Genomic DNA, 26,327 nt, shown 5'->3' with positions numbered 1-26,327 from the left:
AGAGGAGAGATTCGGAATTATAGTATACCAATACAGATAACCCTAAGGTGCCTTCACAAACGCTAAATACTAAAAATAATATAATGAAATACATTTCTAAATTATTTTTTATTAAATATAAATATAAAAATAAAAATAATCTCAATATTAAATACTCTAAACTTAAAAGAGTAATTAATAAATGCTTTCGATTTGAAACATAAACTAAAGACCCGATTAAACATATAAAGATTGGTATATATATATATAAATTTATAATCATTAATTTAATAATAATAATAATAATAATAATATAAATTTGTAATTAAATTTATGTTTCTATAATTTAAGTTAAAATTTTGATCTTGTAAATCAAATATATGATAATATTTTATTCATTAAAAACTAAGTAAATCAGAAAAAAAATTATTATCTTTTCATTAATTCCCAAAATTAATATTTTAAATAAACTATTTTCTGAAATTATTTTATAATACTTTTTTTTATAAACTTCACATTAATAATTTCTTCATTTATTTTTTCTCAATTAAAACACCCTCTTGCTATAGGGTTTTTTCTATTAATTCAAACTTGTCTAATCTCCTTAATAACAGGAATAATAATAAATAATTTTTGATTTTCTTACATTTTATTTTTAATCTTTTTAGGAGGGATATTAGTCTTATTTATCTATGTTACATCTCTAGCCTCTAATGAAATATTCAATTTCTCAATAAAATTAATAATTATATCTCTAATAATAATTTTTACATTAATAATTTTTACTTTTTTAGTAGATATAGTTAATTTTTCAATATTTTTTAATTATGAACAAACTAATTCACTATTTAATAATTTAATTACAGAAAATCAATATTCAATCTATAAACTATATAATTTTCCAACAAATTTTTTAACTTCTTTAATAATTAATTACTTATTTTTTACATTAATTGTAGTAGTTAAAGTTACAAGATTTTTTTATGGCCCCATTCGAAATTTAAATTAAATTATTAAATAATTAGAAACATAATTATGTAATTAGTTTCGACCTAATCTTTAGTAATTTAATTTACTCTAATTTATTTAATATTTACATTTATATTTATATATATATATATATATATATATATATATATTAACTAAAACCAAATAAGAGGTATATTGCTGTTAATAATATTAATGAATTATAAATTCTAGTTAAATTAAAATTATAAATAAACAAATGATATTAATTAATTAATTAATATATATTAATATATATATATATATTATATATTATTAATGATAATCAAAAAATTAATATATAATAGATTAATTAATTTACCAGCGCCAAGAAATATTTCAACATGATGGAATTTTGGGTCATTATTAGGATTATGTTTAATAATTCAAATTATTACAGGACTATTTTTAACAATACATTATTCAGCAAATATTATAATTGCATTTGACTCAGTAATTCATATTTGTCGGGATGTAAATTACGGATGATTAATTCGAACTATTCATGCAAATGGGGCTTCTTTTTTTTTTTTTTGTATTTATTTTCATATTGGACGAGGTATTTACTATAATTCATATATATATATAATAGAGACCTGAATAGTGGGGGTATTACTTCTTTTCTTAACAATAGGAACAGCATTTATAGGATATGTATTGCCCTGAGGGCAAATATCTTTCTGAGGAGCAACAGTTATTACTAATCTACTGTCTGCTGTTCCTTATCTAGGTATTGACTTAGTTCAATGGGTGTGAGGAGGATTTGCAGTAGATAACGCTACCCTGACTCGATTTTTATCATTCCATTTTTTATTACCATTTGTAGTAGTAGCCTTCACTTTAATTCATTTAATATTTTTACATCAAACAGGGTCCAATAACCCAATTGGACTAAACAGAAATATTGATAAAATTCCTTTCCACCCATTTTTTACATTTAAAGATATTGTAGGATTTATTATTATAATCATACTATTATTTATACTAACATTGATTAACCCATATATATTAGGAGACCCAGATAATTTTATTCCAGCTAACCCTCTAGTCACCCCAGTTCATATTCAACCAGAATGGTATTTCTTATTTGCTTATGCAATTCTTCGATCAATCCCTAATAAATTAGGGGGAGTAATTGCATTAGTATTATCGATTACTATTTTATTTATTTTACCATTTTCTCATTTAAATAAATTTATAGGAAATCAATTTTACCCAATCAATAAATTTATATATTGAATTATAGTAGTAACAATTATTTTATTAACATGAATTGGAGCCCGGCCTGTAGAAATTCCATATATTATTACAGGTCAACTATTAACAGTTATTTATTTTTCTTATTATTTACTTAATCCGTTAATTAACAAAATATGAGATAAACTAATTAATTAACTAAACAAGTCAATTATAATAATTATTAATTCATGAGCTTGAATAAGCATATATTTTGAAAATATAAGATGAAATTATTAGTTTTATGAATTTAATTTACTACTTTATATTAATTAAATAATTAAAATTATTAATATTAACTTTAAAGACATAAAAAAAAATAAAAAATGTAAAGAAATAGGTAAATAACTCTTTCAAGCTAAGTACATTAATTTATCATAGCGAAATCGTGGCAAAGAGCCTCGAACTCAAATAAATAAAAAAGAAATAAAACCTAATTTTAAATAAAATATTAAAGATAAAGGATTTCTTCCTAAAAATAATACAACAAATAATATTCTTATAAATAAAATTCTAGAGTACTCTGCCAAAAAAATTAACGCAAATCCCCCAGCTCTATATTCTACATTAAATCCAGATACTAATTCAGATTCTCCTTCAGCAAAGTCAAAGGGAGTGCGATTTGTCTCAGCTAAAGAAGAAGAAAATCAACATAACATTAAAGGAAAACAAATAAATATAAATCATAAATTATTTTGATAAATAGTAAATAAATATATATTAAATCTTATAATAAAAAAAATAAAAGAAATTAGAATCAATCTTAAACTTACTTCATAAGAAATAGTTTGAGCAACTGAGCGTAAACCCCCTAATAATGAATAATTAGAATTAGAAGATCAACCAGCAATTATAATTGTATATACCCCTAATCTTGTACAACATAAAAAAAATAATAAACCCAAATTAAATGAATACATTTTCATGAAATAAGGTATACATATTCAAATAAATAACGATATAAATAAAGAAAATACAGGAGAAAAATAATATATTAAATAATTTGATAATAAAGGATAACTTTGCTCTTTAGTAAATAATTTAATAGCATCTCTAAAAGGTTGGGGAAGGCCAACAATTCCTAATTTGTTTGGGCCTTTACGAATTTGAATATAACCTAAAACCTTGCGCTCTAATAATGTTAAAAATGCAACCCCTACCAATAAAAAAATAATTAATATTAAACTACCAACAATACATATAATTAAATCTATAATAATAATGTACTATTTGTAAATTAATATATTACATATATAAATTCTAAATTTATTACAATTATTCTGCCAAAATAGTAACAATTTAATACTATTAATTAAAATTATTCTTTTTAAAATAAATTATAATTTATAAAGTATTTAATCCTTTCGTACTAAAATACTTAAATTAAATTTAAAGATAGAAACCAACCTGGCTCACACCGGTTTGAACTCAGATCATGTAAGAATTTAAAAGTCGAACAGACTTAAAACTTAAGCTGCTGCACCTAAAATTTAATCTTAATCCAACATCGAGGTCGCAAAATCTTTTATTAATATGAACTTAAAAAAAAATTACGCTGTTATCCCTAAGGTAATTTAAATTTTTAATCATAAATTATGGATCAAATATTCATATATTAATGGTTGTATAAAATAAAAGTTAATTGAAATTTATTATCACCCCAACAAAATATTTTATTAATTATTAATAAAAATAAACCTATTAAATTATAATTAATTAATTATTAAACTCTATAGGGTCTTCTCGTCTTTTAAAAATATTTTAGCCTTTTAACTAAAAAGTAAAATTCAATATTTTTTTAAAAAAAGTAAATTTCTCATTCAACCATTCATACAAGTTTTCAATTAAAAAACTAGTGATTATGCTACCTTTGTACGGTCAAAATACCGCAGCCTTTTAAATTATTCAATGGGCAGGTTAGACTTTATATTTAACAAAAAAGACATGTTTTTGATAAACAGGTGAAAATTAAATTTGCCGAATTCTTTAAATTAATTTCTTTAATAAATTTTTATTTATAAAATTATTTATTATACTAATTTTATCATTATTTAATAAATTAAATAATTAAAAATATAATTTTTATAAAAAGTAAAAATATAATAAATAATTATTAATTTATTAATAAATTATTACATAATTATTATTAATAACTATTTCTAAGTCTATATTTTTAATAAATTACTAAAATTTATTACAAAATATCTTTAAAAGCTTATCCCTTTAAAAATTTAAATTTAAACTTAAATAAAATAATTAATTATTTTATTTAATAATAAATTTATAAATTAAATTTATTTCTAAAAAAACTAGATATATTTAAGAACGAATAACGTTTCATTTCTATAATTTTATATATAATATTTTTAATACAATAAAATAAGTAAATTTATAGATTTCTTAAATTCGAGAAATATGATTATATCAGAATATTTTATTTAATAAACCCTGATACACAAGGTACAATAAAATAAATTTTCTTATTAATTAATAATTTTTCAACTATTTCAATAATCTATTACTATACAAATTTATATAAATCTTATAATATTTTTTTTATATAAAATACTAAACAAAATTAAATTTAAATTATTTTTATTAAATAAATTATAAATAAAAATAAAATAATTATTTTTAACGACAATGACAATGAATTCAATTTAATTTGTATTACACAAATTTTTATTCAATGTAAATGAACCCTTTATTTTATAAAATTTAAATTGAATTCTAAAGACACTTTCCAGTAACTTTACTATGTTACGACTTATCTTATATATTAATAAGAGCGACGGGCGATATGTGCATATTTTAAAACTATATTCAATATATTTTTCTAAAAAAAAAAATTACTATCAAATCCGCCTTCAATTTTATTTTTAAATAAAATATTCATTATAAATAAATTTATTGTAATTCATTTTTTCTTAATTATAAACTGCACCTTGATCTGACATAATTTTTAATAAAAATTTTAGAATATTTTAACTCTTTTAAGATATTCTTATGACGACGATATACAAATTTTAATAAATTAAGTAAGATTTAATGTGTAATATCAATTATAAAACAAATTCCTCTGAATAGAATAAAATACCGCCAAATTTATTAATTTTTAAGAATATAACTAATACTAATTTAACTTTTATTTATTATGCTTTAAATAATAGGGTATCTAATCCTAGTTTATAATTAAAGTTTACTGGTTTATAATAAAATTAACTTACAACTTATTATAAATTAAAAATTTAACTTAATTAAATCATAAAATATTATAATTATTAAAATTATAACCAAAATTAATAAAATTTATTTATATTAATTGTATAACCGCAGATGCTGGCACAATTTTAACTAATATTAATTAAATTACTAATTCAAAATTTCTTTTAAAACTATTAAAATTAATTACTAATTATTAATATTCTAAATTAAATTTTTTAAATTTAAATTTATTAATACAAAAATTTTTATGTAAAATAATTTAAAAATAAATTACTAAAGCTAAAATAAAACTTTATTTAAAATATAATTTTTAATTTAAAATATTATATTTATTATATATATATATATATATATTTATATAAACAAGTACAATCATTAAATTAAAAATTTAATACACTTAATTCTAACCGCAGGCTCATAAAGTTATTTTTTTTTATTATTAATTTTTAGCTTATTAATTATAGTTTAATTAAATTATTATAATTATTTTAATACAATACAAATAATTTTAAATAATTAAATTTATTTTTTATAATTTTTATATTTTATAATAATATTTTATAAAAGTTAAAATAAATTTAATAAGTTAATTTTATAAATATTTCAATAAATAAATAATTTTTATAATTTAATACAAACAAATATAATAATTAAATTTATTTTTTATAATTTTTATATTTTATAATAATATTTTATAAAAGTTAAAATAAATTTAATAAGTTAATTTTATAAATATTTTAATAAATAAATAATTTTTATAATTTAATACAAACAAATATAATAATTAAATTTATTTTTTATAATTTTTATATTTTATAATAATATTTTATAAAAATTAAAATAAATTTAATAAGTTAATTTTATAAATATTTTAATAAATAAATAATTTTATAATTTAATACAAACAAATATAATAATTAAATTTATTTTTTATAATTTTTATATTTTATAATAATATTTTATAAAAATTAAAATAAATTTAATAAGTTAATTTTATAAATATTTTAATAAATAAATAATTTTATAATTTAATACAAACAAATATAATAATTAAATTTATTTTTTATAATTTTTATATTTTATAATAATATTTTTGTATAAAACCAAATAATTTAATAAGTTAATTTTATAAATAATTATATTTTTAATATATTTAAATGATTAATCTAATTTTTTTTTTTTTTTTTTTTTTTTTATATAAATTTTTAATATAAAATTATATAATTTAATTTTTATTATATAAATATTTAATATATATATAAATATATATATAGATATTATTAATATTATTTAAATATCAATAACATTATGTTTATTTAATATTAATATATTATCTCTCTCAATTAATATACAAATATTGTTTATAAAAATAATTCTTATAATAAATTTAAAATATTATTAATAATATTCAATTTATATAAATAATTTAATTCTTCTATTAAAATATTATTTACTATTATATAATTATATATTAAGTATTAGATTTTTATAAATAATATATTATTATATAAATATTTAATATATATATAAATATATATATAGATATTATTAATATTATTTAAATATCAATAACATTATGTTTATTTAATATTAATATATTATCTCTCTCAATTAATATACAAATATTGTTTATAAAAATAATTCTTATAATAAATTTAAAATATTATTAATAATATTCAATTTATATAAATAATTTAATTCTTCTATTAAAATATTATTTACTATTATATAATTATATATTAAGTATTAGATTTTTATAAATAATATATTATTATATAAATATTTAATATATATATAAATATATATATAGATATTATTAATATTATTTAAATATCAATAACATTATGTTTATTTAATATTAATATATTATCTCTCTCAATTAATATACAAATATTGTTTATAAAAATAATTCTTATAATAAATTTAAAATATTATTAATAATATTCAATTTATATAAATAATTTAATTCTTCTATTAAAATATTATTTACTATTATATAATTATATATTAAGTATTAGATTTTTATAAATAATATATTATTATATAAATATTTAATATATATATAAATATATATATAGATATTATTAATATTATTTAAATATCAATAACATTATGTTTATTTAATATTAATATATTATCTCTCTCAATTAATATACAAATATTGTTTATAAAAATAATTCTTATAATAAATTTAAAATATTATTAATAATATTCAATTTATATAAATAATTTAATTCTTCTATTAAAATATTATTTACTATTATATAATTATATATTAAGTATTAGATTTTTATAAATAATATATTATTATATAAATATTTAATATATATATAAATATATATATAGATATTATTAATATTATTTAAATATCAATAACATTATGTTTATTTAATATTAATATATTATCTCTCTCAATTAATATACAAATATTGTTTATAAAAATAATTCTTATAATAAATTTAAAATATTATTAATAATATTCAATTTATATAAATAATTTAATTCTTCTATTAAAATATTATTTACTATTATATAATTATATATTAAGTATTAGATTTTTATAAATAATATATTATTATATAAATATTTAATATATATATAAATATATATATAGATATTATTAATATTATTTAAATATCAATAACATTATGTTTATTTAATATTAATATATTATCTCTCTCAATTAATATACAAATATTGTTTATAAAAATAATTCTTATAATAAATTTAAAATATTATTAATAATATTCAATTTATATAAATAATTTAATTCTTCTATTAAAATATTATTTACTATTATATAATTATATATTAAGTATTAGATTTTTATAAATAATATATTATTATATAAATATTTAATATATATATAAATATATATATAGATATTATTAATATTATTTAAATATCAATAACATTATGTTTATTTAATATTAATATATTATCTCTCTCAATTAATATACAAATATTGTTTATAAAAATAATTCTTATAATAAATTTAAAATATTATTAATAATATTCAATTTATATAAATAATTTAATTCTTCTATTAAAATATTATTTACTATTATATAATTATATATTAAGTATTAGATTTTTATAAATAATATATTATTATATAAATATTTAATATATATATAAATATATATATAGATATTATTAATATTATTTAAATATCAATAACATTATGTTTATTTAATATTAATATATTATCTCTCTCAATTAATATACAAATATTGTTTATAAAAATAATTCTTATAATAAATTTAAAATATTATTAATAATATTCAATTTATATAAATAATTTAATTCTTCTATTAAAATATTATTTACTATTATATAATTATATATTAAGTATTAGATTTTTATAAATAATATATTATTATATAAATATTTAATATATATATAAATATATATATAGATATTATTAATATTATTTAAATATCAATAACATTATGTTTATTTAATATTAATATATTATCTCTCTCAATTAATATACAAATATTGTTTATAAAAATAATTCTTATAATAAATTTAAAATATTATTAATAATATTCAATTTATATAAATAATTTAATTCTTCTATTAAAATATTATTTACTATTATATAATTATATATTAAGTATTAGATTTTTATAAATAATATATTATTATATAAATATTTAATATATATATAAATATATATATAGATATTATTAATATTATTTAAATATCAATAACATTATGTTTATTTAATATTAATATATTATCTCTCTCAATTAATATACAAATATTGTTTATAAAAATAATTCTTATAATAAATTTAAAATATTATTAATAATATTCAATTTATATAAATAATTTAATTCTTCTATTAAAATATTATTTACTATTATATAATTATATATTAAGTATTAGATTTTTATAAATAATATATTATTATATAAATATTTAATATGTAAAGATATGGATATATATATATATATTTATGGCCTACTTAATTGATTAGCCCTTATTTATAAAATCTATTAAATTATTTTTTTTATATATTAACTACATTTAAATTAATTTATAATTTTTTTTTATTTTACTATAAATTTATATAAATTAACTAATTATAATGGTAAAATTGAAATTTACACGCATTTTTAATCAAAATTTTATAAATTTTAAAAATTTATATTTTAAATAAAAGAATAAACTAGCTTAAGTAAAATAACACTAAAAATAACTGATCAATATTCTTAGTATTACTATTATTTAAGCTTAAATTTATTCTATAAAATAGTAAATAAGTTAATTGAAATTTATATTGTAGAAAAAAAAAAATGGTAGGATAGCTTGAGTAAATAAGTTAATTGAAATTTATGTTGTAGAAAAAATGGTAGGATAGCTGGAGTAAATAAGTTAATTGAAATTTATGTTGTAGAAAAAAAATGGCAGGATAGCTGGAATAAATAAGTTAATTGAAATTTATGTTGTAGAAAAAAAAATGGCAGGGTAGCTTGAGTAAATAAGTTAATTGAAATTTATGTTGTAGAAAAAAAAATGGTAGGATAGCTTGAATAAATAAGTTAATTGAAATTTATGTTGTAGAAAAAAAATGGTAGGATAGCTTGAATAAATAAGTTAATTGAAATTTATGTTGTAGAAAAAAATGGTAGGATAGCTGGAGTAAATAAGTTAATTGAAATTTATGTTGTAGAAAAAAAATGGTAGGATAGCTTGAGTAAATAAGTTAATTGAAATTTATGTTGTAGAAAAAAATGGTAGGATAGCTGGAGTAAATAAGTTAATTGAAATTTATGTTGTAGAAAAAAAAATGGTAGGATAGCTGGAGTAAATAAGTTAATTGAAATTTATATTGTAGAAAAAATGGTAGGATAGCTTGAGTAAATAAGTTAATTGAAATTTATGTTGTAGAAAAAAAAATGGCAGGGTAGCTTGAGTAAATAAGTTAATTGAAATTTATGTTGTAGAAAAAAAAATGGTAGGATAGCTTGAATAAATAAGTTAATTGAAATTTATATTGTAGAAAAAAAAATGGTAGGATAGCTTGAATAAATAAGTTAATTGAAATTTATGTTGTAGAAAAAAAAATGGTAGGATAGCTTGAGTAAATAAGTTAATTGAAATTTATGTTGTAGAAAAAAAAATGGTAGGATAGCTGGAATAAATAAGTTAATTGAAATTTATGTTGTAGAAAAAAAAAAATAGTAGGATAGCTTGAGTAAATAAGTTAATTGAAATTTATGTTGTAGAAAAAAAATGGCAGGGTAGCTTGAGTAAATAAGTTAATTGAAATTTATGTTGTAGAAAAAAAATGGTAGGGTAGCTGGAGTAAATAAGTTAATTGAAATTTATGTTGTAGAAAAAAAAATGGCAGGATAGCTGGAGTAAATAAGTTAATTGAAATTTATGTTGTAGAAAAAAAAATGGTAGGATAGCTGGAATAAATAAGTTAATTGAAATTTATGTTGTAAAAAAAAATGGTAGGATAGCTGGAGTAAATAAATTAATTGAAATTTATATTGTAGAAAAAAAATGGTAAGGTAGTTGGAGTAAATAAGTTAATTGAAATTTATGTTGTAGAAAAAAATGGCAGGATAGCTTGAGTAAATAAGTTAATTGAAATTTATGTTGTAGAAAAAATGGTAGGGTAGTTGGAGTAAATAAGTTAATTGAAATTTATGTTGTAGAAAAAAAATGGTAGGGTAGCTGGAATAAATAAGTTAATTGAAATTTATGTTGTAGAAAAAAAATGGTAGGATAGCTTGAGTAAATAAGTTAATTGAAATTTATGTTGTAGAAAAAAAAATGGTAGGATAGCTGGAGTAAATAAGTTAATTGAAATTTATGTTGTAGAAAAAAAATGGCAGGATAGCTTGAGTAAATAAGTTAATTGAAATTTATGTTGTAGAAAAAAAAATGGTAGGATAGCTTGAATAAATAAGTTAATTGAAATTTATGTTGTAGAAAAAAATGGTAGGATAGCTGGAGTAAATAAGTTAATTGAAATTTATGTTGTAGAAAAAAAATGGTAGGATAGCTTGAGTAAATAAGTTAATTGAAATTTATGTTGTAGAAAAAAATGGTAGGATAGCTGGAGTAAATAAGTTAATTGAAATTTATGTTGTAGAAAAAAAAATGGTAGGATAGCTTGAGTAAATAAGTTAATTGAAATTTATGTTGTAGAAAAAAAAAATAGTAGGATAGCTGGAGTAAATAAGTTAATTGAAATTTATGTTGTAGAAAAAAAAATGGTAGGATAGCTTGAGTAAATAAATTAATTGAAATTTATGTTGTAGAAAAAAAAAAATGGTAGGATAGCTGGAGTAAATAAGTTAATTGAAATTTATATTGTAGAAAAAAAAATGGTAGGATAGCTGGAGTAAATAAGTTAATTGAAATTTATGTTGTAGAAAAAAAAATGGTAGGATAGCTGGAGTAAATAAGTTAATTGAAATTTATGTTGTAGAAAAAAAAATGGCAGGATAGCTTGAGTAAATAAGTTAATTGAAATTTATGTTGTAGAAAAAAAAATGGTAGGATAGCTGGAGTAAATAAGTTAATTGAAATTTATATTGTAGAAAAAAAATGGTAGGATAGCTGGAGTAAATAAGTTAATTGAAATTTATGTTGTAGAAAAAAAAATGGTAGGATAGCTGGAGTAAATAAGTTAATTGAAATTTATGTTGTAGAAAAAAAAATGGTAGGATAGCTGGAGTAAATAAGTTAATTGAAATTTATGTTGTAGAAAAAAAAATGGTAGGATAGCTGGAGTAAATAAGTTAATTGAAATTTATATTGTAGAAAAAAATGGTAGGATAGCTGGAGTAAATAAGTTAATTGAAATTTATATTGTAGAAAAAAATGGTAGGATAGCTGGAGTAAATAAGTTAATTGAAATTTATGTTGTAGAAAAAAAAATGGTAGGATAGCTGGAGTAAATAAGTTAATTGAAATTTATATTGTAGAAAAAAAATGGTAGGATAGCTGGAGTAAATAAGTTAATTGAAATTTATGTTGTAGAAAAAAAAAATGGTAGGATAGCTTGAGTAAATAAGTTAATTGAAATTTATGTTGTAGAAAAAAAATGGTAAGGTAGCTGGAGTAAATAAATTAATTGAAATTTATATTGTAGAAAAAAAATGGTAAGGTAGTTGGAGTAAATAAGTTAATTGAAATTTATATTGTAGAAAAAAAAAATGGTAGGATAGCTGGAGTAAATAAATTAATTGAAATTTATATTGTAGAAAAAAAAATGGCAGGATAGCTTGAATAAATAAGTTAATTGAAATTTATGTTGTAGAAAAAAAAATGGTAGGGTAGCTTGAATAAATAAGTTAATTGAAATTTATGTTGTAGAAAAAAAAAATGGTAGGATAGCTGGAGTAAATAAGTTAATTGAAATTTATATTGTAGAAAAAAAATGGTAGGATAGCTGGAGTAAATAAGTTAATTGAAATTTATGTTGTAGAAAAAAAAAATGGCAGGATAGCTTGAGTAAATAAGTTAATTGAAATTTATGTTGTAGAAAAAAAAATGGTAGGATAGCTGGAGTAAATAAGTTAATTGAAATTTATGTTGTAGAAAAAAAAATGGCAGGGTAGCTTGAATAAATAAGTTAATTGAAATTTATGTTGTAAAAAAAAAATGGTAAGGTAGTTGGAGTAAATAAGTTAATTGAAATTTATGTTGTAGAAAAAAAAATGGCAGGATAGCTTGAATAAATAAGTTAATTGAAATTTATGTTGTAGAAAAAATGGTAGGGTAGTTGGAGTAAATAAGTTAATTGAAATTTATGTTGTAGAAAAAAAATGGCAGGATAGCTTGAGTAAATAAGTTAATTGAAATTTATATTGTAGAAAAAAAATGGTAAGGTAGCTGGAGTAAATAAGTTAATTGAAATTTATATTGTAGAAAAAAAAATGGTAGGATAGCTTGAGTAAATAAGTTAATTGAAATTTATGTTGTAGAAAAAAAAATGGCAGGATAGCTTGAGTAAATAAGTTAATTGAAATTTATATTGTAGAAAAAAAAATGGTAGGATAGCTGGAGTAAATAAGTTAATTGAAATTTATGTTGTAGAAAAAAAAATGGTAGGATAGCTGGAGTAAATAAGTTAATTGAAATTTATGTTGTAGAAAAAAAAATGGTAGGATAGCTGGAATAAATAAGTTAATTGAAATTTATGTTGTAAAAAAAAATGGTAGGATAGCTTGAATAAATAAGTTAATTGAAATTTATGTTGTAGAAAAAAAAATGGCAGGATAGCTTGAATAAATAAGTTAATTGAAATTTATATTGTAGAAAAAAATGGTAGGATAGCTGGAGTAAATAAGTTAATTGAAATTTATGTTGTAGAAAAAAAAATGGTAGGATAGCTGGAGTAAATAAGTTAATTGAAATTTATATTGTAGAAAAAAAAATGGTAGGATAGCTGGAGTAAATAAGTTAATTGAAATTTATGTTGTAGAAAAAAAAATGGTAGGATAGCTGGAGTAAATAAGTTAATTGAAATTTATATTGTAGAAAAAAAATGGTAGGATAGCTGGAGTAAATAAGTTAATTGAAATTTATGTTGTAAAAAAAAAAATGGTAGGATAGCTGGAGTAAATAAGTTAATTGAAATTTATGTTGTAGAAAAAAAAATGGTAGGATAGCTGGAGTAAATAAGTTAATTGAAATTTATGTTGTAGAAAAAAAAATGGTAGGATAGCTGGAGTAAATAAGTTAATTGAAATTTATATTGTAGAAAAAAAAATGGTAGGGTAGCTGGAGTAAATAAGTTAATTGAAATTTATGTTGTAGAAAAAAAAAATGGTAGGATAGCTTGAATAAATAAGTTAATTGAAATTTATATTGTAGAAAAAAAAATGGTAGGATAGCTGGAGTAAATAAGTTAATTGAAATTTATGTTGTAGAAAAAAAAATGGTAGGATAGCTGGAGTAAATAAGTTAATTGAAATTTATATTGTAGAAAAAAAATGGTAGGATAGCTGGAGTAAATAAGTTAATTGAAATTTATGTTGTAGAAAAAAAATGGTAGGATAGCTGGAGTAAATAAGTTAATTGAAATTTATGTTGTAGAAAAAAAAATGGTAGGATAGCTGGAGTAAATAAGTTAATTGAAATTTATGTTGTAGAAAAAAAAAATGGTAGGATAGCTGGAGTAAATAAGTTAATTGAAATTTATATTGTAGAAAAAAAAATGGTAGGGTAGCTGGAGTAAATAAGTTAATTGAAATTTATGTTGTAGAAAAAAAAAATGGTAGGATAGCTTGAATAAATAAGTTAATTGAAATTTATATTGTAGAAAAAAAAATGGTAGGATAGCTGGAGTAAATAAGTTAATTGAAATTTATGTTGTAGAAAAAAAAATGGTAGGGTAGCTGGAGTAAATAAGTTAATTGAAATTTATGTTGTAGAAAAAAAATGGTAGGATAGCTGGAGTAAATAAGTTAATTGAAATTTATGTTGTAGAAAAAAAAATGGTAGGATAGCTGGAGTAAATAAGTTAATTGAAATTTATGTTGTAGAAAAAAAATGGCAGGATAGCTTGAGTAAATAAGTTAATTGAAATTTATGTTAGGTTAATGAAAAAAATATTTAAAGTTATTTTTAATAGTAATTTATGTTAGATTTATGAAAAAAAAATGTTTAAAGTTATTTTTAATAGTAATTTATGTTAGGTTTATGAAAAAAAATATTTAAAGTTATTTTTAATAGTAATTTATGTTAGATTTATGAAAAAAAAATATTTAAAGTTATTTTTAATAGTAATTTATGTTAGATTTATGAAAAAAAAATGTTTAAAGTTATTTTTAATAGTAATTTATGTTAGGTTTATGAAAAAAAAATATTTAAAGTTATTTTTAATAGTAATTTATGTTAGATTTATGAAAAAAAAATATTTAAAGTTATTTTTAATAGTAATTTATGTTAGATTTATGAAAAAAAAATGTTTAAAGTTATTTTTAATAGTAATTTATGTTAGGATTATGAAAAAAAAATATTTAAAGTTATTTTTAATAGTAATTTATGTTAGGATTATGAAAAAAAAATATTTAAAGTTATTTTTAATAGTAATTTATGTTAGATTTATGAAAAAAAATGTTTAAAGTTATTTTTAATAGTAATTTATGCCAGGTTTATGAAAAAAAAATATTTAAAGTTATTTTTAATAGTAATTTATGTTAGATTTATGAAAAAAAATATTTAAAGTTATTTTTAATAGTAATTTATGTTAGATTTATGAAAAAAAATGTTTAAAGTTATTTTTAATAGTAATTTATGCCAGGTTTATGAAAAAAAATATTTAAAGTTATTTTTAATAGTAATTTATGTTAGATTTATGAAAAAAAATGTTTAAAGTTATTTTTAATAGTAATTTATGCCAGGTTTATGAAAAAAAAATATTTAAAGTTATTTTTAATAGTAATTTATGTTAGATTTATGAAAAAAAATGTTTAAAGTTATTTTTAATAGTAATTTATGTTAGGTTAATGAAAAAAATATTTAAAGTTATTTTTAATAGTAATTTATGTTAGATTTATGAAAAAAAATGTTTAAAGTTATTTTTAATAGTAATTTATGTTAGGATTATGAAAAAAAAATATTTAAAGTTATTTTTAATAGTAATTTATGTTAGATTTATGAAAAAAAAAATGTTTAAAGTTATTTTTAATAGTAATTTATGTTAGATTTATGAAAAAAAAATGTTTAAAGTTATTTTTAATAGTAATTTATGTTAGATTTATGAAAAAAAATGTTTAAAGTTATTTTTAATAGTAATTTATGTTAGGTTTATGAAAAAAAATATTTAAAGTTATTTTTAATAGTAATTTATGTTAGATTTATGAAAAAAAATATTTAAAGTTATTTTTAATAGTAATTTATGTTAGGATTATGAAAAAAAAATATTTAAAGTTATTTTTAATAGTAATTTATGTTAGGTTAATGAAAAAAATATTTAAAGTTATTTTTAATAGTAATTTATGTTAGATTTATGAAAAAAAAAATATTTAAAGTTATTTTTAATAGTAATTTATGTTAGGATTATGAAAAAAAAATATTTAAAGTTATTTTTAATAGTAATTTATGTTAGGATTATGAAAAAAAAATATTTAAAGTTATTTTTAATAGTAATTTATGTTAGGATTATGAAAAAAAAATATTTAAAGTTATTTTTAATAGTAATTTATGTTAGGATTATGAAAAAAAAATATTTAAAGTTATTTTTAATAGTAATTTATGTTAGGTTAATGAAAAAAATATTTAAAGTTATTTTTAATAGTAATTTATGTTAGATTTATGAAAAAAAAAATATTTAAAGTTATTTTTAATAATAATTTATGTTAGGATTATGAAAAAAAAATATTTAAAGTTATTTTTAATAGTAATTTATGTTAGGATTATGAAAAAAAAATATTTAAAGTTATTTTTAATAGTAATTTATGTTAGATTTATGAAAAAAAATGTTTAAAGTTATTTTTAATAGTAATTTATGTTAGGATTATGAAAAAAAATATTTAAAGTTATTTTTAATAGTAATTTATGTTAGGATTATGAAAAAAAAATATTTAAAGTTATTTTTAATAGTAATTTATGTTAGGATTATGAAAAAAAAAAATATTTAAAGTTATTTTTAATAGTAATTTATGTTAGATTAATGAAAAAAATATTTAAAGTTATTTTTAATAGTAATTTATGTTAGATTTATGAAAAAAAAATATTTAAAGTTATTTTTAATAATAATTTATGTTAGGATTATGAAAAAAAAATATTTAAAGTTATTTTTAATAGTAATTTATGTTAGGTTAATGAAAAAAATATTTAAAGTTATTTTTAATAGTAATTTATGTTAGATTTATGAAAAAAAATGTTTAAAGTTATTTTTAATAGTAATTTATGTTAGGATTATGAAAAAAAATATTTAAAGTTATTTTTAATAGTAATTTATGTTAGGTCAATGAAAAAAATATTTAAAGTTATTTTTAATAGTAATTTATGTTAGATTTATGAAAAAAAAATGTTTAAAGTTATTTTTAATAGTAATTTATGTTAGATTTATGAAAAAAAAATGTTTAAAGTTATTTTTAATAGTAATTTATGTTAGGTTTATGAAAAAAAATATTTAAAGTTATTTTTAATAGTAATTTATGTTAGATTTATGAAAAAAAAATATTTAAAGTTATTTTTAATAGTAATTTATGTTAGGATTATGAAAAAAAAATATTTAAAGTTATTTTTAATAGTAATTTATGTTAGGTTAATGAAAAAAATATTTAAAGTTATTTTTAATAGTAATTTATGTTAGGTTTATGAAAAAAAAATATTTAAAGTTATTTTTAATAGTAATTTATGTTAGGATTATGAAAAAAAAATATTTAAAGTTATTTTTAATAGTAATTTATGTTAGGTTAATGAAAAAAATATTTAAAGTTATTTTTAATAGTAATTTATGTTAGGTTTATGAAAAAAAAATATTTAAAGTTATTTTTAATAGTAATTTATGTTAGGATTATGAAAAAAAAATATTTAAAGTTATTTTTAATAGTAATTTATGTTAGATTTATGAAAAACCCCGTTTAATTAAAATTTTATACTAATAAAGATAAAATTGTACTTTCTTTGAAAAAAAAATACATTTAAAGTTATTTTTAATAGTAATTTATGTTAGATTTATGAAAAACCCCGTTTAATTAAAATTTTATACTAATAAAGATAAAATTGTACTTTCTTTGAAAAAAAAATACATTTAAAGTTATTTTTAATAGTAATTTATGTTAGATTTATGAAAAACCCCGTTTAATTAAAATTTTATACTAATAAAGATAAAATTGTACTTTCTTTGAAAAAAAAATACATTTAAAGATTTTCATTTTCTGTAAGATAATTAATTAGTTATTAATTTAAAATTAACTCTATGTTATATTAAAATCAATAATTTTATAATTAATTTAAAATTAATTATATATTTAATAAATTTAATAATTTAATTATATTAATTAAATTTTTATAATTTTATATATTTTCTATTTTTTATAAAATTAATTATCTACTCATTAATTAAATTATTAATTTATAAAAATTGAAAATAATCAAAATTCATATAATTTTTATATTAAAAATTTATATAAAAAAAAAAAAAAAAAAAAATTTAATATGGCAGATTAGTGCAATGAATTTAAGCTTCATATATAAAATTATTAATTTTTATTAAAATAAATTGCCTGATAAAAGGGATACTTTGATGTAGTATTTATATAAAAATTTTTATATTTATTACTCTATTTTATATTAATAGAATTTATCTATTTCTAAAAGTTTCAAATACTTTTGTGCTACGTACACTAAATTATAAATTAAAAAATAAGCTAAAAAAGCTTTTAGGTTCATACCCTAACTATAAAGAAATTAATCTTTTTTTTTAAATATTTAAAAATTTATCAAAAATTTTATTTTTATTTATAGTTTGATTAGGCACTTTTATAGTAATTTCAGCAAATTCATGATTAACCCTGTGAATAGGGTTAGAAATCAATTTATTAGCATTTATTCCAATTTTGGTATCAAGTAGAAATTTAAATAATACAGAAGCTGCTCTAAATTATTTTCTAATTCAAGCTTTTGCTTCAACTATTCTTTTATTTTCAATAATTCTATTAATTATATATAATAATAATATATTTATAAATTTATTTTATTTATATGATATACCAATAAAATTAATAATATTAGCTTTAATAATAAAATTAGGGGCGGCCCCATTTCATTTTTGATTTCCTAATGTAATAGAAAATATTAACTGAATAAATAGAATATTATTAATAACCTGGCAAAAAATTGGACCTATAATTATTTTATCTTATTTTATTAAATTAAATGTTACATTTATCATTTTTATTTTATTATCTACTTTTATTGGGGCCTTTGGGGGGTTAAACCAAATTTCATTACGAAAATTAATAGCTTTTTCTTCAATTAACCATTTAGGATGAATATTTATTGCTATTATATATAACGAAAATATTTGAATTATATATTTTATTATTTATTCATTCTTAAATTTTTGTTTAATTTATTTATTTAAAATCTTTCAAATTTTTTACTTAAATCAGCTATATTCAATTTTTATTGAACATCCTTTATTGAAATTTACCTTATTAATCTCAATTCTTTCACTTGGGGGATTGCCCCCATTTTTGGGGTTTTTACCTAAATGATTAATCATTCAATTATTAAGACATATAAACTTAAATTTAATTAATTTATTTATTATTTCTATAAGATTAATTACTTTATTTTATTATTTAAAAATTAGATTTTCAGCTTTTATGATAAATTATAATGAATTAATTTTTTTTTATAAAAATTTCTTTTTTAATAAAAATTTACTGATTTTAATAAGTATTAATTTTTTCTCTTTTATAAGATTTTTTTTTATAATTGATTTAATGTACCTTTAGTTAACAAATTTATTTAATTTAAATTTTAAGTTAATAAAACTAATAACCTTCAAAGTTATAAATAAAAAAAAAAATTTTAAATTTAAGTATAAAAAACATATTTTAATGAATAAATGATTATATTCTACTAATCATAAAGATATTGGAACATTATATTTTATTTTCGGGGCTTGATCTAGAATAGTGGGGACCTCTTTAAGAATATTAATTCGTGCTGAACTAGGGTGTCCTAATGCTCTAATTGGGGACGATCAAATTTATAATGTAATTGTAACAGCCCATGCTTTTATTATAATTTTTTTTATAGTAATACCTATTATAATTGGGGGGTTTGGAAACTGACTAGTCCCATTAATATTAAGAGCCCCTGATATAGCTTTTCCGCGATTAAATAATATAAGATTTTGACTTTTACCCCCCTCATTAACTTTATTATTAACTAGAAGATTAGTAGAAAGAGGGACAGGGACAGGGTGAACTGTTTATCCCCCTCTGTCGTCAACAATTTCCCATTCTGGGGCATCAGTTGATTTATCAATTTTTTCACTTCACTTAGCAGGTATTTCCTCAATTTTAGGAGCAGTAAATTTTATTTCAACTATTATTAATATACGGGCCCCCGGAATATCGTTTGATAAAATGCCTTTATTTATCTGATCAGTATTAATTACAGCTATTCTTTTATTATTATCATTACCCGTATTAGCAGGGGCTATCACTATGCTATTAACTGATCGAAACTTAAATACATCCTTCTTTGACCCTGCGGGAGGGGGGGATCCTATTTTATACCAACACTTATTTTGATTCTTTGGCCATCCTGAAGTATACATTTTAATTCTGCCAGGATTTGGAATAATTTCTCATATTATTAGTCAAGAAAGAGGAAAAAAAGAAACTTTTGGGTCTCTAGGGATAATCTATGCTATATTAGCAATTGGATTATTAGGATTTATTGTGTGAGCTCATCATATATTTACAGTGGGAATAGATGTTGATACTCGGGCTTATTTTACTTCAGCTACAATAATTATTGCTGTCCCTACAGGAATTAAAATTTTTAGTTGATTAGCAACATTGCACGGAACTAAATTTTATTATTCACCAGCTTTATTGTGATCATTAGGATTCGTATTCTTATTTACAGTGGGGGGTTTAACAGGAGTAATTTTAGCAAATTCATCAATTGATATTATTCTACATGATACTTATTATGTTGTCGCACACTTTCATTATGTATTATCTATAGGGGCAGTGTTTGCAATTATAAGAGGATTCGTTTTCTGATATCCTTTATTAACTGGAGTTAATATAAATGAAAAATTATTAAAAATTCAATTTAGAGTTATATTTTTAGGAGTAAATTTAACATTTTTTCCTCAGCATTTTTTAGGTTTAGCTGGTATACCCCGACGATACTCCGATTATCCTGATTCTTATTCAGCTTGAAATATTATTTCATCTATTGGCTCAACTATTTCATTTTTAAGAATTTTAATATTTATTTATATTATTTGAGAAAGAATAATTTATCAACACCAAGTAATCTTTTCAACTCAAATAAATTCATCAATCGAATGAATACAAAAGTTTCCGCCAGCAGAGCATAGTTATGACCAATTACCTATTTTAAACATTAATTAATTAATATTAATTATTGTTATATATATATATATATATATATATATATATATATATATTGCTACATGATCTAACTTAAATTTACAAGATAGAACTTCCCCTTTAATGGAACAATTAATTTATTTTCATGATCACTCACTATTAATTTTAATTTTAATTACTGTTCTTGTTTCGTATTTAATAATTATATTATTTTTTAACTCGTTTACAAATCGATTTCTGTTAAGAGGTCAAACTATTGAAATTATTTGAACAATTATTCCAGCTATTATTTTAATATTTATTGCCTTACCATCATTACGATTATTATACTTATTAGATGAAATTAGAAGTCCTTTAATTACTTTAAAAACAATTGGTCATCAATGATATTGAAGATATGAATATTCAGATTTTAATTCAATTGAATTTGACTCATATATAATTCCTGTTAATGAAATAAAACTAAATAATTTTCGACTACTAGATGTAGATAACCGAATCATTCTACCCTTTAATACTAAAATTCGTATTTTAATTTCAGCAGCTGATGTTATTCATTCATGAACTATCCCATCTTTAGGGGTAAAGGTTGATGGGACTCCTGGACGGTTAAATCAAACAAATTTTTTAATTAATCGCCCGGGGTTGTTTTTTGGCCAATGTTCAGAAATTTGTGGCGCCAATCATAGGTTTATACCAATTGTTATCGAAAGAGTAAAATTAAATTATTTTATTAATTGAATTAAAAATTTTTCTTAATTTAATATTATTTATGTTTATAATTTATTCATTAAATGACTGAAATGTAAGTACTGGTCTCTTAAACCATTTTATAGTAATTTAACAAATACTTTTAATGATATTTTTAAAAATTAGTTAAATTATAACCTTAGAATGTCAAACTAAAATTATTAATATTTTAATATTTTTAAATCCCTCAAATAGCCCCTATTAATTGATTAACTTTATTTTTTATAATATGTATAATTTTCTTAATATTTAACTTACTTAATTATTTTACATTTAAAATTAATAATAATAATAATAAATTTAATAGTAATAATAATAATAATAATAATTTTATATGAAAATGATAACTAATCTATTTTCTGTGTTTGACCCCTCAACAACCTTATTTAATTTATCATTAAACTGATTAAGAACTTTCTTTGGGTTATTATTTATTCCATCAATATTTTGAATTATCCCGTCTCGTTATAGATTTATTTGAACAACTATTATTAATAAACTCCATTCAGAATTTAAAATCTTAATTAATTCACCTTATAATGGTAGAACATTAATATTTATTTCTTTATTTTCAATAATCTTGTTTAATAATTTTCTAGGACTATTTCCGTATATTTTTACTAGAACAAGGCACATAGTAATAACTCTATCGTTAGCTCTTCCGTTATGATTATCTTTTATAATTTATGGATGATTATTAAATACTCAACATATATTTGTTCATCTAGTACCTCAAGGAACTCCCTCTATATTAATAATATTTATAGTATGTATTGAAACAATTAGAAACGTAATTCGCCCAGGCACATTAGCCATTCGATTAACAGCAAATATAATTGCAGGGCATTTATTAATAACGCTTTTAGGAAATACGGGAAATTCTTTAATAAGTTATATAATTATTCTATTATTAATTGTCCAAATTTTATTATTAATATTAGAATGTGCAGTAGCTATTATTCAATCTTATGTATTTACAGTATTAAGAACTCTTTATTCTAGAGAAGTAACATAATTAAATTAATGAAAATTCACTGAAACCACCCATTCCATTTAGTAGACTTTAGGCCATGGCCTATTACAGGAGCAATCAGAACATTCACATTAGTATCAGGATTAGTTAAATGATTTCATCAATATGAAATTAATTTATTATTATTAGGGATTATTATTACATTATTAACAATATTTCAATGATGACGAGATATTTCACGTGAGGGTACTTTTCAAGGTCTTCACACTTCTAATGTAGTTAATGGGTTAAAATGGGGGATAATTCTATTTATTATTTCAGAAATTTTTTTTTTTATCTCTTTCTTTTGAAGGTTTTTTCATAGAAGTTTATCACCTGCTATTGAACTAGGTATAAATTGACCCCCTTTAGGGATTTTACCTTTTAATCCATTCCAAATTCCTTTATTAAATACTGTAATTTTATTAACATCAGGGATTTCAGTAACTTGAGCACACCATAGATTAATAGAAAGTAATTATTCACAATCCCTTAATAGATTAATTATTACAATTATATTAGGTATTTATTTTACTATATTACAAGCATATGAATATATTGAAGCCCCGTTTTCAATTGCAGATTCAATTTATGGGTCATCATTTTTTATAGCAACAGGATTCCATGGGATCCATGTTTTAATTGGGACTACTTTCCTATTTGTATGTCTTATACGACATTTAAATTCACATTTTTCCTCAAATCATCATTTTGGGTTTGAAGCAGCTGCTTGATACTGGCATTTTGTTGATGTAGTATGATTATTTTTATATATTTCAATTTACTGATGAGGAGGATAAAAATATTATTATTATTATAATATATATATATATATATATATATATATATATATATATATAATTTATATAATATAAATAGTATATATAACTTCCAATTATAAAGTTTAAAAATTTTAATATAAATAATTTTTTCCTTATTTATAAATATATTAATTATTTTTATTATTTCAAATATTATAATAATTTTAGCATCCATTTTATCAAAAAAATCATTTTATGATCGGGAAAAAAACTCCCCATTTGAATGTGGGTTTGACCCAAAGAGATCTTCTCGTCTCCCATTTTCACTTCGATTTTTTTTAATTACTATTATTTTCTTAATCTTCGATGTAGAAATTACATTAATCCTCCCTATAATCCCTATAATATTTAATGCTAGATTAATTGACTGGTTTGCCACCTCATCATTTTTTATTATTATTTTATTAATAGGGTTATTCCACGAATGAAATCAAGGGGCTCTTGAGTGGTCTAATTAATTTTCTTTATTATAAGTTAATATATATATATATATATATATATATATATATATATATATATATATATTGAATATAATTTACTTCAAAATATTTGATTTGCATTCAAAAAAGATTATTAATTAATTAATTATTCAAATATCAATAATAAATATTAATTAGATGGCTGATAAAAGTAATAAACTGTAAATTTATAAATAAGAAATTTCTTTCTAATTATTTATAATTTATGTATACATATATATATATATATATATATATATATTATAGTCAAAACTATGACATTAGACTGCAATTCTAAAGGAAAATTTATAATTTTAATATAATTATAGAAAACAAGGAAAGTATAAATTTTAAACTTCTAATTTAAATAAATATGGGGACTTCCATTTACTTTTTTAAACAAATTTTATAGTTTATATAATTTAAGGAAAATATTGCATTTTCAGCGCAATTTTATAATATTTATTATTTTAAATATATATATATATATATATATATATTAATATTAATTATATTTTTAATAAATTTTATTAATATTTAAAAATAAATTTATTTCCATAATAGCTTCAATATTATACTCTAAATATAAGCTATTTAAATATTTATAAAAAAAAAAAAATAAAATAATTCATATTAAAAATCTTAATAAATATAATTTAACATTATTAAAATGAATAATTTGATAAATTTTAGTAATATAGATTATTTTATTAAATAAATTTTTTGACCCAAAATATTCTCTTCAACCTTGATCCATAATTTTTATTATCCCCCCTAACTTTAAAGGCATTTTAATAATAAATACGGTAGATAAAAAAGGCATAAATCATATATTTATAAAAAAAATTACAAATTTATTTAGCCTTAAAGATTTATTATAAAAATATAATGAACCTAAAGATATTATATAACCTGAAACACCCCCAATTAAACAAACAAATAAAGTTATTAATTTTATTCTTATTGTTAAACTAATTATTAAAGGAGAAGGAAATATTAATCATATTAATAAAGAACCTCTAATTATTGATATAAATACTAATAATATTATACTTTTTAACATTAATCACCTTTCATCATTTAAAGGATGTAAAGATATACTATTAAATTCCCCAACTATAGAATAATATACTAAACGAAAAGAATACCTAACTGTTAAACCAGTAGAAAAAAAATAAATAAAATAAATAAATATATTTATATAAGAAAAAGAAGCTATTTCTAAAATTAAATCTTTTGAATAAAACCCAGCTATAAAAGGTATTCCACATAAAGCTAAATTAGAAATATTAAATAAAGAAGAAGTTAAAGGCATATTTAAACATAAGCCCCCTATTATTCGAATATCTTGGCTATTTATTATATTGTGAATAATAGAGCCGGCACATATAAAAAGTAAAGCTTTAAATATTGCGTGAGTTAATAAATGAAAAAAAGCTAATTTTATAAAACCCATAGACAAAATTATTATTATTAAGCCTAATTGTCTTAAAGTAGATAAAGCAATAATTTTTTTTAAATCAAATTCAAAATTTGCTCCCAGCCCTGATATAAATATTGTTAACCCAGAAATTAATAATATATATTGACCTAATAATCTTATTGATATTAAATAATTAAAACGAATTAATAAATATACCCCAGCAGTAACTAAAGTAGAAGAATGGACTAAAGCTGAAACAGGGGTAGGGGCAGCTATTGCAGCAGGCAATCAGGAAGAAAAAGGAAGTTTAGCTTCTTCTTAGTCATAGACAGGCCAATTCTCTCG

At 18.3% G+C, this 26,327-nt stretch overlaps 5 protein-coding genes across 5 annotated transcripts; 3 read left to right on the top strand and 2 right to left on the bottom strand.

Annotated features, from left to right (window-relative positions):
* Positions 1-475: 475 nt before the first annotated feature.
* On the top strand, positions 476-1,140 carry LOC119082526 (NADH-ubiquinone oxidoreductase chain 6-like; the record flags this gene model as incomplete). The annotated part of the gene is given in 1 exon segment (XM_037192039.1): positions 476-1,140. A coding segment is annotated over 1 exon segment (513 nt), but the record flags the coding sequence as incomplete, so codon positions are not given.
* Positions 1,141-1,299: 159 nt separating this feature from the next.
* Positions 1,300-2,378, top strand: LOC119082525 (cytochrome b-like; the record flags this gene model as incomplete). The annotated part of the gene is given in 1 exon segment (XM_037192038.1): positions 1,300-2,378. A coding segment is annotated over 1 exon segment (924 nt), but the record flags the coding sequence as incomplete, so codon positions are not given.
* A 71-nt stretch (positions 2,379-2,449) lies between these two features.
* LOC119082522 (NADH-ubiquinone oxidoreductase chain 1-like) lies at positions 2,450-3,810 on the bottom strand. Its single transcript, XM_037192034.1, is given in 2 exon segments — positions 2,450-3,446; positions 3,775-3,810. Coding segments are annotated over 2 exon segments (990 nt in total). The 3' UTR covers positions 2,450-2,492.
* Positions 3,811-20,000: 16,190 nt separating this feature from the next.
* On the top strand, positions 20,001-22,314 carry LOC119082523 (cytochrome c oxidase subunit 1-like). The gene is given in 1 exon segment (XM_037192036.1): positions 20,001-22,314. A coding segment is annotated over 1 exon segment (1,539 nt). The 3' UTR covers positions 21,540-22,314.
* A 2,961-nt stretch (positions 22,315-25,275) lies between these two features.
* Positions 25,276-26,314, bottom strand: LOC119082524 (NADH-ubiquinone oxidoreductase chain 5-like). The gene is given in 1 exon segment (XM_037192037.1): positions 25,276-26,314. A coding segment is annotated over 1 exon segment (630 nt). The 5' UTR covers positions 26,016-26,314; the 3' UTR covers positions 25,276-25,385.
* Between the last annotated feature and the right edge of the window lie 13 nt (positions 26,315-26,327).

Source organism: Bradysia coprophila, unplaced genomic scaffold (genome assembly GCF_014529535.1).
Source record: "Bradysia coprophila strain Holo2 unplaced genomic scaffold, BU_Bcop_v1 contig_475, whole genome shotgun sequence".
NCBI classification, from domain to species: Eukaryota; Metazoa; Arthropoda; class Insecta; order Diptera; family Sciaridae; genus Bradysia; species Bradysia coprophila.
The sequence above is the reverse complement of the archived record's forward strand: the minus strand, read 5'-3'. Positions and strand labels throughout refer to the sequence as shown.